The sequence below is a fragment of the Myripristis murdjan genome, chromosome 21 (genome assembly GCF_902150065.1).
Source record: "Myripristis murdjan chromosome 21, fMyrMur1.1, whole genome shotgun sequence".
In the NCBI taxonomy this organism is placed as follows: Eukaryota; Metazoa; Chordata; class Actinopteri; order Holocentriformes; family Holocentridae; genus Myripristis; species Myripristis murdjan.
This window is the reverse complement of record NC_044000.1, coordinates 30,653,907-30,668,911: the sequence shown is the minus strand read 5'-3', so window position 1 is coordinate 30,668,911 and position 15,005 is coordinate 30,653,907. Positions and strand designations below refer to the sequence as shown.

The 15,005-nt window shown below is 40.6% G+C and overlaps 1 protein-coding gene across 1 annotated transcript; it reads right to left on the bottom strand.

The window, feature by feature from the left end:
* Window positions 1-2,469: 2,469 nt before the first annotated feature.
* Window positions 2,470-13,634, bottom strand: pofut2 (protein O-fucosyltransferase 2). Its single transcript, XM_030081162.1, has 9 exons — window positions 13,438-13,634; window positions 12,246-12,499; window positions 10,909-11,053; window positions 9,755-9,865; window positions 8,707-8,773; window positions 7,279-7,404; window positions 6,455-6,635; window positions 5,022-5,145; window positions 2,470-3,890 (listed from the first exon to the last, which is right to left on the bottom strand). Exons 1-9 carry the CDS (start codon window positions 13,611-13,613, stop codon window positions 3,737-3,739), a joined length of 1,338 nt encoding a protein of 445 aa, XP_029937022.1. The 5' UTR covers window positions 13,614-13,634; the 3' UTR covers window positions 2,470-3,736.
* Window positions 13,635-15,005: the final 1,371 nt, after the last annotated feature.

The window sequence follows — 15,005 nt, the reverse complement described above, 5'->3', positions numbered from 1 at the left end:
CATTCTTTTCTGCGTATATATTATTGTCACCATGACGAAAAAGGTCCTCTAACCTTAACCAAGGATTTTTGGTGCAGAAACTTTAACCAAACCATGCACACATGCCACAGTTTGTAGCATATCTCTTGCTACCAGTAGGGGGCGCTAATGTAGGAAAATCCGCCATAAGTCTGTAACATATTGACCCACATGAATCCTATGACAGATGGAATATTCTTAACTCACCATATCACTGAAATTACTATAATATCACTATAATATTCTACAGAAATTTATAGTTCAGGGACTTCATAGTCACCTAATAATACTTTGTATTTCCTGTATTATTGCCCAATCTTTGGCTATTTCTAGGTAATTTTAGCATTTTATTGCTATTGACATTGGTACTATTATTTTGTATATTAAGAGTTTTTTGTTATTGTTATTAGAATTATTAACATTAGATACTTAGTTACTATGTGGGATTCTAAAATTGTACAGTTTTATTGGTATTGTAAAATAAGGGAACAAGTAAGGAGCTGTAGAATTGCTGTATTTCTTTCTTTCTAACATGAAGACTCAGGACAGACATGAATAATATCTCCAATAAAGCTGTTGAATGATTGTTGTGCAGAGAGCCTGTTGATAGTGAGCAGACAGGACCAGGCGGTTTTAAACAACACATTACACAAGAGCCTGTCATGTGGGTGTGGCTCTCCACAGGGGGAAAAATCACAAGGATATCATGTGGGAGATCCACAGGGACACATGAAAACAATGGCACACACCTCTGTACAGACCTCGTGGGTTAGGGTTAGGGTTATTGTTTGGGTTTATGGTTATAGTTGGAGTTTATGGTGATTATGGCCAGAAAATAAACAATTGCACAAAACTACAAAAAAAAAAAAAAAAAAAAAAAAAAAGTCCAAATCCCACTGAAGAATAAACCTACTTTTAATACTAAGGTGACAGGAATGTTAAAAATATACTTACTTAATCCTCTCTCTATCTGCTTCCAAAAAAAAAATGTTAAATAAAAATATAATGCACTTTCATTGATACACCTGTCAATTCTGTATTTCATTTACTCAGCCACTTTTTTTTCCCCCCAAATTAGTCCATGTGGTTAGCCAACCCGGATTAGCAGGAATTGCTTCCAGTATATTTAGTATCAGTGGCTGATGTGGTTAACCTTGGTGTCATTTTCTCATACTCGCTTTCTCTCTCTCTCTCTCTCACACACACACATTAGGATGAAATGTAATTTTAAAGACGATTAACGATATGGCTAGCTTTGCATTTGCCAAAAACAATTAGGCATGAATTGCTCTCTGGCCAAAAAATAAATAAAACACAAGTCAAATCTCATCAGTTGCAGGCACAAAACGTCTGTCACATCCTTTTTTTTTTTTTCATTCTGTGCCATCTGCCAGCCTTCCTATTAGGCAGAGATGCTTTCCATATGCAGTTAAAGAAAAATTAGGCCAAACAAAAGCGTGCCCCTGTTGGTTTGGATCTAAATGTGGCTCCGATGAAATTTGACTCTGGTGCATTCTGAGGCTGCGACCATAAATAAGGAAAGTACTGTCAGGGCGGTCATACTGGTTCTCACAGGAAACCGATAACAGTAAGAAAAAAAAAAAAGCCAATGAGATAACAAGGATGCCTTAAAGCCACAGCCGGGTTACAGCACCTCAGTGTTTTGTTACTTAATCAGATTGCTGACGTATTTTGATGTGCCACGTTTGGGTCTGGGGGCCTTAAAATAGTTCCAGGGGGCGGAGGGATTCCTTCACTTTAACGTCCCATGCTGGAAAAATGCACAACAGACAATGTGGAAGCCTGACCGCCTCATATAGCAGCATCACTGTCACCATGACTACCTCCCCGGTTATGTTTGTGTGCAAAGTGAAATTTAACACTTTAACAACGCATTTATCCTGACATGAAATTTTGGGACCCCCTAAAACCCTCCTTTCTCTCTGAGCTGACCTCATGCAGGCTATCTGTCGAGGAACACAAATATATGCACACCAATACTACGATTACTGGGAATAATCATCTTAAGGCAATATTTGACTTACATGGTTCGAAGTCAATTATTCTAATAAGCCAGTTTACATGGATTAATCTAATGCTTGGTGTGTGGCGCTTCAATGTGTGTGTTCCATAGCTTTGAGTGTGTAGGGTGTGTTAACTGGATTTACGCTTATTCTTTGTTGAAAATAATCAGACAAAAGGCGTTCATGCGACAGTTTCAATAGTCTGAGCATTTGTCTTCATCAGACAAGCATCAAATTATTAGTGTGCATATAAATGAAGGCTATATGGATTATGCATTTCCACTAAGAATGCCTCACTGTAACAGTTGTGCAAACATGAATGCCTTGGGATGTGTGCATTTCTTTTCATCATAAGTGTGCCTTTCTCACAAGCAATGAAATAAAAGAGGCAGTATCCTCTGAAAATGATGGTTTACTTGTGTGGATCTTTTTTTTTTTTTTTTTTTTTTTTTTTTCAGTCAGCGAGTGGACCAAAAATAGTGCCAAACCTCTAACGACCGCTGACGACACTGATTGTCTGCTGCCGTATTCAAGCCCTGCAAATATCTTGGCTTCAGTCAACGGTTGCCGTTATAGACAATACAAACAAAGCGATGCAATGTTCTTAGTGATAACAGAAGTCAGGCGCTTCCTAATAACAATGGCTGCATCTTGAAAAATGGCGAGAAGCAGGGCGTGTTCGCAGAAACGGCATCTGATGGCGGCCTGGTGTTGACAGGTCACGGTGCCTCCCTTTGTCTCACCTCCATTCCTCTCAGCGGCGAAAAACAAAAACAAAACAAAAAGCACATGACTGGCAAACAATGTACTCATCAGCAGCAGTGTGGCAATGTTCCAGGCTTAATACTTTATGCTTTAAAAAGACACAGAGGAAAGAAATAGTGATTTCATTATTTACAAGATCAATAGAAATTAGCTTATTTGGGTCACAGTTCCTGCTTTTGTAGCAGCGCTGCAGTGCCATCCCACACATACCAACTCTTAAAAACTGATGTGGAACAATAATAAAGCATTCAGCAAAACTGTGAGGTAAAGCAGGAGGGTAAACACACACGTGGAGATTTTAAGATGAATGTAAGAAATGGAAAGCACATTTCATTTTACACAAATGGCAAATTTTCATTTCTTTTTTTCATGATCCTATTCATGATATTCATGATCTTAGAGTGTTATTTCTGGCTTCTGAAGAGGAAAAAAAAAACACTTTTGAGGTGAAATGTTTCCAAACATAAGAAGCACATAACAGTTTTGACAGCTGTGATGTCAAATCTTTGACACTCAAAATCTCGCAACAGCGCTTCACCCACACGGCACATTATTATCACTCCGAGATCAGAAAATGGCACGTCAAGAACTCACTTATGAAATGGCAACCCAGCGCCTGTGCGGCTCTTTTTAAGACACATGTTTCCTAACATTCCAGGTTGTAGGGGAGGATTTGGTTTCCCTCACTTTGAAATGAATTGTAAAATACAGTAACATCAGTTTGACGGTCCGGTCTGGGCCTTTGCAGCACGACGTTCAGTCCCAGCGGTCACTGCAGACCTGACTGCCTGACTCTGACAACATAAAAAAAAAAAAAAAACAGTAAAAAACCCACAACACAAACACTTCAAACACCTCGCACGAACAAAACGTCACTTTCAGCACTGCTTTGTGGCACTTGTGTCAGGAATTTCGGGTGCATCGTGAGGTCAGTAAACTATCTTCCAGTGCGTGGGCTGCTCGCACTCTTTCTCAGTGTCCCCGCACAGACGGTTGTAGGTGGTTTTGGGGTCGAAGCCCAGGATCTCCCTCTCCTCGTGGATCCGAAACGAGAAGGTGGACACCGACGTTCCGATGAAGAACCTGGAACATTCCAGCCAGATGGAGAGAGTTATGAAAGAGATACACGCCTTGAAGTGCAACATGTATACACGGTGATTCCAGTGTACAAAATGCACAGCCCGACTCGTTTTTCAAGTTCAGTTGTTTTCATGCGTATTTTCCATGAGCACACTTTGATGGAAACTATGCTCATGTGTGCTCTGAGCATACTTCCCATGAAAGTGTGCTACTTAACACATGTTGGAAGTCATTTGCTTGAACATGGAGCCAGATTTTGAAAAAAATCTAGCTTTAGTCCTACATAATTGCATTATTAAAAGCATTAGTGATGAGTTACCATGGTGTTGAACACATACAGTTGTCCCTCGCTATAACGCGGTTCACCTTTCGTGGCCTCGCAGTTTCGCGGATTTTTTTTAGTGCAATTTTGCATGTTTTTTTTTTTTTTTTTTTTTTTTACTGGACTTATTTTTCCACGAAGGTTTGAACTTTGAGAGTTTAAACAAGAGAGAAAAGTGAGAAAATGTTAATGCCTGTCTGAGAAAAGTGTATAAAGTGTGTAGTGAGGGGGTTTACAGCCTTAAAACATCTAGAATAATTGTAAAAAATAAAGCTGACTACTTCGCGGATTTCGCCTATTGCGGGTTATTTTTAGAATGTAACTCCCGCGATTAACGAGGGACCACTGTACAACAAAAACTCAAAACAGTGTGTTTATTAAGATACTAAGATACTACTACTATACTACTATACTACTATACTACTATACTACTACTTCTAGCATTTTCTCTTTACTGCTACAAAAGCAGCAGATGACACATTAATGCTGAATAAAAACAGATAGTACAGTTGAGGATGGAGGTATGGGTAAGTTATGCATTACAAGCAGTGGATGGTGGTGATGATGAATATCACTGCCCCTCAAAAGTATCCATTCCCCATTTCTTTGTGTGGAAAAGGAAAATGAGTTTCTCGTGGCATTATCTAGAGAGGAAATGTAACGGGCGGCTCTTCACTGCGCAGTAAAAGGGAATGTGTATGTGCAGGCATCCAATTATGTTTTATTGGCTCATTCCTCGCAGCGAGCACTGCCTTGAGGACCGCCGTGTCTGCCTGGTGGAAAAAGAGAATGAAAAGACGGAGGCGGCGTACCTGGCGTGTGCGCAGATCCACTGGTCGATGATGGCCACCCCTCCGTCTTTGAGGAGCTCCAGGTCCTCCCAGGACGGCTCGAAGCGCACCAGCTCCGGCAGCAGCCTCTTCAGGCTCTCCAGCTCTGAAGGCCACATCACAGGAGATCACAGTCACTCAGGGCGGAACGTGTGGCTGCTCGCTCCACTAAGCATCAGCTACTCTATTTAACTTTATTTTATGTTTCTATTGATGCTGCTGTAACATAAGAATTTCCCAGTTTGGGATCAATAAAGTAAATCTATCTATCTATCCATCTGTTTATCTATCTATCTATCTATCTATCTATCTATCTATCTATCTATCTGTCTGTCTGTCTATAGACAATTAGTCAACTGTAATCATGATGACTGACTGTTTTAGTCATTTATCAGGTAAAAATGACAAACTTTTGCTGATTCCAGCTTCACTGAGATCACTAAGATGAAAAACCTGACTTGTTTTTCTCCGCTCGTATGATAAAATTAATCCTTGAGGGTTTTTTTTTTGGCTGCTGGCCAGATGAAGGAAACAATTTGAACATCACTCTGGGCTCTGCTGACTTCCCATGAGCATTTGTCATTATTCATTTTTATTTATTTATTATTTATTTTTTTTTACCCTTGATACACTCAGTTATTAATGGATTAATTTAAAAAAATCACTGACATTTAAAATATTCATTAGTTGCAGCTCTAAGGGCCACTAACTATGGCATCCCAGGTGTTGTACAGGGAATTAAGTTAAAAACATGTTATGCTTATTATAATTATTATAATTTTTTTAAATTTTCAATTACCGTACTCTTTATAGGCTTCCTACTGAGTCTGCTAACTCACCGCAATGTGTTCTTGTTATGCACCACCTGGCATTACAATGGAAAATTTTTGTGTCATAATGCCTCACGCTTTCTAAAGGCTTTTCCATCCTGACAAGAATAATATTCTGTTTTTTTACCTCATTAATCCAATATGCCGATATTTTCCCACTCTTTTGGTCGATTGCCAGTATCGATACTGATAATGCAAATATTTTTTCCACTTACTTGCAGAGAACATCAGGGCCATCCCGCAGTGAAATTAACATTTTTTTATGCCGGCAGATGCTGATATAAAACACAATGCCTCTCAAAATGTACACATTCACTGGAGCATCGAGCATTTTGGCATAATTCAAGTGTCATCTTATCAGCCTGTCCTATCAACACCAATTTTCATTTCAGGCCGATACCGACGTCATTTAAAGCCTTTATCAGCCAACACCGACAACAGGCTGATATGTATCATGCAGCCCTAGAAACACAACGCAATATCGGCTACTGGCAATTTCAGCCCGTAAATACTGGAGTTGACAAGGCTGATATGTCTCTGTCATTTTAGGCCATTTTAAACTGTGTTTTACTGTCACATCATTACCTTCCTCATCTGCGTCCGTCGCAACGAAGACCCTGTCCAGTTTGTGCTTCTTCATCAGGCTGCGGATCTTCTTGACGGCCCCTTTGAGGCTGGGGACGTCGTCTCTGTGGCCCCAGATGAAGTCCTTCCTGCGCAGGTGGACCCCCAGGTACGGCCCGCCTTTAGCCGAGCCCAGCTTGGCCTGAGGAAGAAATACAGTGATAACACAACACGACTTCATTATTAAACATCTAACATAAAGGCTGGATCAGTCTGAGGTTGGATAATCAATTGGAATGAGACACTAACAGCTGTTTTCATGAAAAATAATCAGTGTGTCAATCTGTGAAACTGCAAAAACTAGTACAAACACAAGAACAATCCCATGAAATACTTGTGGTCATGACGTTTGTTTGGGGTTTTTTGTCCCCAGAGAAGCAGAAAGGGACGTCGCATAGCTTCTGTCACCTTTCCACAAAATAAAATGTACTCCTTTAATTAATTAGATGCTGCTCAATAAAGTGTTAACATGACTTATGGGAACCGACTGTGATGAAGACTGAAGATGAAGTGATGTAGAGGAGTGGACAGTCTCATGTCTATGATTTGTCTCTGTCTGTCTCTGTCGTCTATGTTTTATTTAAACGGCTGTTTACATAGTCAACAAGACAAAACATGGGAAGCAACTTTTAATATAATCAATTTCTGGAGGTTTAAATTACTGGGGTTAAATTGACCCCTAATGATATTTTTTTTTTTAGTAAACCTGAAGGTAGCAGGAGGGTTAATTGCAGGCAGAGGAAAATGCAAATGCACACATGGACAGACTGAGCACAGCCACTGACCTGCATGCGGGTCCAGTCCTCGTTGTATACTGTGTTGTCACTACTGTCTGTGGAGTTCAGGTACTTTGCTCTGAACTCATCTCCTATGATACGCAGGTGCTTGGCGAAAACCATGCTGCGCCGCGTCTGCATGGAATACAGACACGTGTAAAGATCGACAGAAAAAAAAAAACCTCTTCCTGACACGGTTGAGAGATGCAACAAAGCAAAAAAAAAAAACATTCAAAACCCCATTAGCCATCATTTTCAGTGAAAGCACTGCAGTTACACACACACACACACACACACACACACACACACACGGCGGCCAGAGAGCTGTTGCCTACACAGCAGCACACACCTGCAGCATTCACTCATTACAGCACCTGTCACCATGCGAGGCAGCCGACCACAGAGGCTGATGTGCACAATCAACAGGAGAAAAGAGACCGACTCCAATTTGCACTTCATGTAAAGTCATTTCACGGTGAATAAAGCGTCATTAGCAGACTCCATTAAGTGACAGGGGAGTTATCAAATCGCAAACTTTGACAATTACTTATGTCCCAGGGTCTGATGCTAACTTTTGGCTGACAGTTGACAGCATTGTAGCTGCAGTTTAATGTGTTATAATTGGAGTGATTACGCTCTGGAGCAAGAAATATGCGGCGTGGCTCGCAGTCAGTTATGAGGCAGGATTAGATGATACATTCATGCTAATAATGATCTGGTGGATGATTTATTTTTATTTCATTATTATTATTATTATTCAATCTGTTTTTGACAAGTCTTCCTGAAGTATGTGAGCCAGTCAAGATCTGAGACATCCTCATGCAAGCGTGCCCTGTGGACCTTCATTTGTGTACCTGTTTCTTTTTTTGTTTTTTTTGTTCGTTTTTTTTTGTTTTTTTGAGGTAGGTGATCATCACATCAGAGCTGGCATGATCTTAAGGGTTTGACTTGCAAGCACAAACTATATAGTATATTTATCTTGCATTCATTTCAACTCAGAGTCGGTCATCCAACTTGGAATTACAAGCTGGAAATCTGGATATCATTTCAGAGCTCAAGTCTCTGAGTTTTCAGCTCGAGTGACGTCAGACGGCACACAGAACTGTATGAAAACAGATGATGTTTACAGTAAAAACAGAATCAATGTGAAGAGTGCTTATTTCAAGTAAATACTGCGGCACACACTTTTAGCATTGCCCCTGGAGGAAAATGCAGAGTTGTTTCTTCTTTTGTTGGCATCTGTTTTGCCCAAGCTGACACCGTGAATGTGACGCTGTGCAGGTTGGAAATTCTGACGACACAGGTAAAAAAACGACAAGCTATTTCCAGGGCCAAGCCCCGAAATCGAGCTCTGTGCACAGCTCCACCTGGACCATCACATGAACCTGACGCCTTCATCAGCGTTAGAGCCCACATCAGCCTCACAGCCGGACTTACATCCCAGTAATCCTTCCCGGCATAGTGGTCGTGCAGGACCGTCTCAGCTCTGTCCAGCATCACTGACCTGCAAAACAGTAACACACACACACACACACATGCACATACACAGGGGTTCAATCCCGTTACTGTGGAGAAAAATAAAACACTAAGAAGCAATAAGTCACAATAGCCCCCTAGCTAATCATAATTACAGAGATTTCAGGTGACAGATCAGTTTCTGGCAGCCATACTGGAGTCTGGACTCCGCTGTCTCAGCAGATGTGGCTCATTTCCTTTCTGACGAGGGCTGTCACTTCAACTTCAACAGCTAAGAGTGCATGTGAATTTGCAAACCAGCTAATCTAAAAAATGAACGACTGAACATCTGAATTTGGCATTATGTTTTCAAACTAACTGTACATTTAAAAAAAAACAAAAAAAAATGCCTGTGTGTGTGGGTGTTTCTCTGGCCGGGCTGTGTCCACTGAGTGTGTGTGTACACGTCTCATTGTCTTTTTCAGTTTTCTGCCCGTCACTGCAATAAGATATTATCCTGCCATTTAATCTCTCTCTGTAGAGCCAAATACAATTCAAACAGCTTGAGTCTCTCTCTGCTTGTGTCCCGACGCCCTCTTGTGGACACAAACAGGAAAAATGACAGGCCACTAGATATTTAGCCCTAAAAATGTAAAATAAAAAATTAAATATAACCAAGGCTTTGCAAATATTATCATCTTAGAAAGCTACCAGTGAGTTAAGTTATTAACTTTTCCTTATTTATGCAGGATTGTTATTCTAAGAAATGAAAAAGCAGTCTTATTAAAGTTTGTCAAGGACATGAACATAACACAATAACAAAATTCATGACTTTCAAAAACTTTTTAAAAATTCCCTAACTTTTCCCTGACTTTTCCAAATTCCATAATTTCCCAGAAATTCCCTGACCAGTGGGGAAACCTGTTCATTTGACTAATTCTACCAGCATTTGGCAGCTCCTATGTATGTAAGCTCGTATGTAAGCCCAGCTCATTATGCACAACCCGATCCGGCCGTTTCGTGGACTCACGTCGCTGTGATGTTTCTCCGAAGCAGCGGAGCCAGGATGGAGGCGTGACCCTGGGCTGACATGCACGTGACATTTCGGGCTCTCGTCTCCTCGTAACCCCAGAACCAGCCCCTGCGAAACGGACACAGACAGCCGTGATGAATGGAGAGGTGACAGAGGTGCAGCTAAGGAGTGGGAGGCGCACATCATTAATACAGGATATGTGTGGACTTCATCCATCACTGTCTGAAACGAGTCTGCTGCATTAATCTGGAGTCACTCACGGGGTCGAGCACACCCACACCTCATTTTCTTTGGTCCGAGCCAAAGCAGAAACTTGACTTTGCTGCATTTGTGATTTAGCTCGCTTCGGTTCACAGTACAAGCCAACCGAGGCTTGTAAGCAAAAGGCACATGAGCTGAAATGTGGCTTGTCTAGGTGGACTTTTATTTAATTTACCCACTAGAGCGGAGGGGCCAACCTTTCTGCTTCAAGGGCCAGATTGAGAGTTGAACACCATCCCAACTTTTACATTTATTGTAATCAAGTTTCGACACCAATGCATTTTGTTTCCAAACACATTCAGTTATATCCTGTTAAGTTTTCTTTCTCAAATTTGTTTTTTAACCATTTGATTCATAATTGCTATTTCATAAATGCAAGAGCTCATCATCAGTGTGTAATTCTAAATCTCATGTAAACCTCCCTCTCAGTTTATTTAAGTCTAGTAGTAATTCTGAAGCAGAAATCCTCAGCATGGCACACACACACAGCTCAATTTTAACAAAATGAGCAGAACACTGTGAAAACTAGAAATCATAATTTGTATCTAAGGGCCGGATCAAATTGTCTCGCAGGCTGGATCCGGCCCTTGGACCTGGACTGAGTTTGAATGGATCTGACTGATACAGCGTTGTTAAATTTAGATTTTCCATCCATCCATCCATCCATCCATCCATTTTAACCTGCAGGTAGACAGTGCTACAGTTAACGAGCAGCCTGCAGATACATTTCAACAATATAATTGTCGGGTTTTATTGAGGCCGTGGCTGATGCTGCTCAGGTTGAGGTCGGGTTCGGGCCAAATTCTCTCAGTTACAGTCGGGTTGGGGATCAAAATGTGAGCCATGGTTCAAGCTCTGCTCTACACTTTTCCTTTGCTGTGTTATTCTACCTGTAGTAGCCCTGTTTATCTTTGGAGTACATCAGCTTCTCAATGCAGGGCCGCTCATCGACTTTCTCCTCCCACTTGCCGTCGGTCCAGCCCTCGGCGTAGTTCTGCAGCACCAGGACCTGGTCGATGAACGGGCCTCCGGACTCTGGGCCCAAAGGGGGGAACAGGATGATAAACAGAGTTAAACTGACCTGATCAAAACAGCATTGTGTTGGAGCAGCTGGCGACTACGTGACTGCTCTCTGTGAAATACATGCAGATATCCAATAACTGAAAATCTGGCAATTTCATGCAAAAAAAAAAAAAAAAAAAAAAATCCAGAAAAATACTCCAAATGTATTCCTGGTGGGATGGAGAAACCTCTGAAACAGTATTCAGACCATGGCACACCCAAACACTCTACCACCAGCCAGGAGGAAAACAATTATAATTAATGACAACAGCAACAACACATATTGAATATTCAGATCATATTAGAGCCTAGAGGGCCTTCCCATTAACAATCAGTGTATCAATGATCAGCTGTACAACAGGATTAGTGCTGAATATATTAGCTGATTAATTGATCAGTTGATCAACAGAAAGGCAAGTTATTATAGTTTTGCAATTTGACTATCTTAATCAATTATTCAGTAAAAAGGCCAAACATCTGCAGATTTCCTGGCAAAAACTGACCTCCAGATGTGTGAATGAAAATGGGTTCTCTGGGCAGCCACGGCTCTCCCCTTTGCAGACACGCCCACCTTCTGCTAATCCCATGCAGTTTGGGCCCCAAAGCCTGCAGTCCACATGTGTTCTTGTGGCCTGTTGTAAAATGGTGTGTTTGTGCAGACTGGGGCCTAAACAGTCTTGGAGTTGAACTGAGACTCTTGTGGATTCAATGAGCCACATTTGATTCATGTGTGATGATGTTCGCCCCCATAGTGAGGTCATTTTTTCAAACTGGACGTCACTGTATGAAATGACCTACAGTGACCTCTAGGATAATCACAGCCTCGTGAAACTTTACAGCCACAAATAATTCAAAAAACAAAAAATGCAATAAATCATAATATCAAATCACAATACTTAAGAATCGCAAAAATCTGCACACAAGTATCGTAATAGTATCGAATCGGGAGATAAATATATCGTCCTATCTATCGTCCCTAGCCCTAATGAGCATCATTTGACTTTATAAATGATTAATCAGAAACACAATGCATAGATTAGTCAGCAATGAAAACAGTCAGAGTTGCAGCCCTGAACAGGAAATGCATTTAAACAGCCTCAGGATTAAAAACACTACACAGCTGAGAGTGAATGGCCCAAGTCACTAAACACTGCAAAAGGCTCACCGGCCATGAACTCCTCGTACTCGATCACGGGCACGTTGGCCTGCAGGCTGGTGAGGCTGAAGAACTCTGCCCAGGGGATGCGGACCTGGTGGATGTCAGGGCTCTGCCAGTGGTACAGGCGACCCCAGGGGGGGAGCACCAGCACCCAGTCGTCCCCGTCCTTCCTCAGAGTCTTCACCAGGGACGCCATGCGGATGTAGACGTCCCGCCGCAGGTTGAAACCCTCTGGGGGGTTCACATCATACAGGAGGTACCTGAGACGACGTCACATGTTTGAGTGAAAAGAGGCCAGTAAGAGTTTTTGTGAGTGAACAACGTAAGTAGTGAAGGCTGGCTGTCCATTTAATCATCAAAACACACCACAACCAAAGCATCCAGTAAAAATAACATACTGTATGATGAAATCAAATGGCAAAAATTGCTTAGTATCAGGATCATTTTTATTACGGACAATACTTTCCAGCTTTCAGTGTTTATTCCTACTGAACTAATTCATAAACTGTTTGTGAGCAATCTGGTAACATAATCTAACAAAAATAAGTATATTAAAAGTATTGCGCCACTACAGCAAAGAAATAAACCACCACTGCAAGAGGAAATGTGAAATTAAAATGACCTGTAGTTGTGGCTTACTATTACATAAAGCTAAAACAGTGTTTAGAGGTAATGGTTTGTATTCTCATTGAAAACATTTTTAGCCTTAAAATTTCAACTTCAACCATAAGCTGGGCTCAAACAGCAGCAAATATTGTGCAAACGTAACTAGGATTGTTGCTCAAAGGCACTACAGCTGCACAAAAACCAGAGGAAACACTGATACTAAACATAACAGGTATCCTAAGGCTAACTAAGTTATTAACTAAGATATTTACCGTTAAATAAAAATTAGACATAATTATCTTGTTGGCCTGTTGGTCCCACAATCTCCTCCCACCTCAAAGTGCACCGTGTGTGATGCAGGGATTTGAACATAAACTAATAATTAGGTTTACATTTTATTGATGTAGTGAGCTTGTTGTTGCGTGCCGTTATATGCCGAATTATCCAGAAGATAGTGCCGTTTTATATTCTCAACTCATGTTACGTAGATAAGTGCGTTTAGCGACAAGTGATGGTAAAATGCTATTTTTTTGTATGGAGATCTGCGCTCACACAGCTGGTAACGCCGTTAGCCGCTAGCTAACCGTCTCACCGGAGGTCCCGGGCCGCAGCGACGGGGGCCGAGGCCGTGTGACTCGCGCTGAACGCGTCGTCGGTGCGCGCCGAACCAGCAGCGGCGAAAACCACCAACACAGAGAGACAGAGTCTGATGAAAGGTTTGGTTAAAACACTCCATATCACGGCTAAATTCACCGGTCCGTGCGCCATGTTTCCTCCTGGAGCCACGCACTTCCGGGAGGAGAAAAAGCGTCGGTAGTTGCCTAGCAACCGCGCATCGTTACTGAACGGAATTCGATTTCCATGGTTACAGGCTTTTCACTTTCCCCCTCTTTCCTACATTTATTATTATGTGCCTGCCACACAACCTACCGACAGCACAGGGCTGCAGGTGCACCTCATGGCAAGCCTTTCTTCAGAAACTTTAAATGTGTTCATTATTATTCATTAGTATTAGTATTAGTATTCATTATTAAATTCATCATTATTGTTGTTGCTGTTGTTGTGGTTATCATTATCATTATCATTATCATCATTCTTCTTCTTCTTCTTCTTCTTATCATTATTATTATTATGGATGTTTTTTAAACACGGGCATACCGACCCCAATAATGCAGAATAAAATATAAAAATAATAAGTTAGTTAGTTAGTTAGATACTTTATTCATCCCGAAGGAAATTCAGTTTCCAGCAGTATCCACAGAGTACAAGATTAAGTAAATCAAAAATAAAGAATAAGTAAATCAAAAATAAAGAATAAAGATGACCCTCGAGATCTAAAGATCTAAGTACCAATGTGCAAAAAAACAATGTGCAAAAAAACAATAAATAATAATAATAAAAAGAATAATAAAAATAATTAACCAAGAAAACTTTATTTATTTATTTTTATTCAAAAATGCTAAATGTGTTTAAAAAAAAAAATAAATAAAACCTCCAGCAACACAAAAAACCTTCAGGTAATTGATGTCTCAAAACTTAAAAGTGGTACGATACAAAAAAAGAGTGACACAATTCTCCAATTAGACATTACACTTTGAAGTTGTAATTGAAGGTCTTTGCCCCCTCTTTCATTCAGGTTTTATTCTCATCTTCAACAAAACGAAGTGAATGTAATCTTCATTTGAAAGTTGCTGTTTAATCAATATTAATCCAGTCTATTGTGGAAAGCACTGACATACAAAAATGCTTCTTCCAAATGCAGATTGTATCTTTAAACAGATTACAAAATAAACAAGACTAATTAAAAATATCTCAGTGCATTTCATTAAAACACTGCCCATGCACTAGGAAGTAGGATCCCTTTATTTTAACACCTTGAAATATTAATTGAAGTTTTGGCTTTTGTGCATGGATTAAGAAACTTTGAACTAATAATGCGACTAAAAACTGTGTCCTTGTAAAGCCACAGAGAAGAAGAGGTCAGAGCTCCATCCGGCTTCATCACAGGCATCAGACGTTCAGCATCTGATTATTCGTTTGTAAAAGAAAACAAAGAGAAAAATGTTTTGTTCTTTATGTCTCAGTCCGGAGTTAAGACAGAGAAATGTCACTGTGTAAGTCAAAAATCACTCTCCAAGCTCAGTGTTGTACTAAAATCTC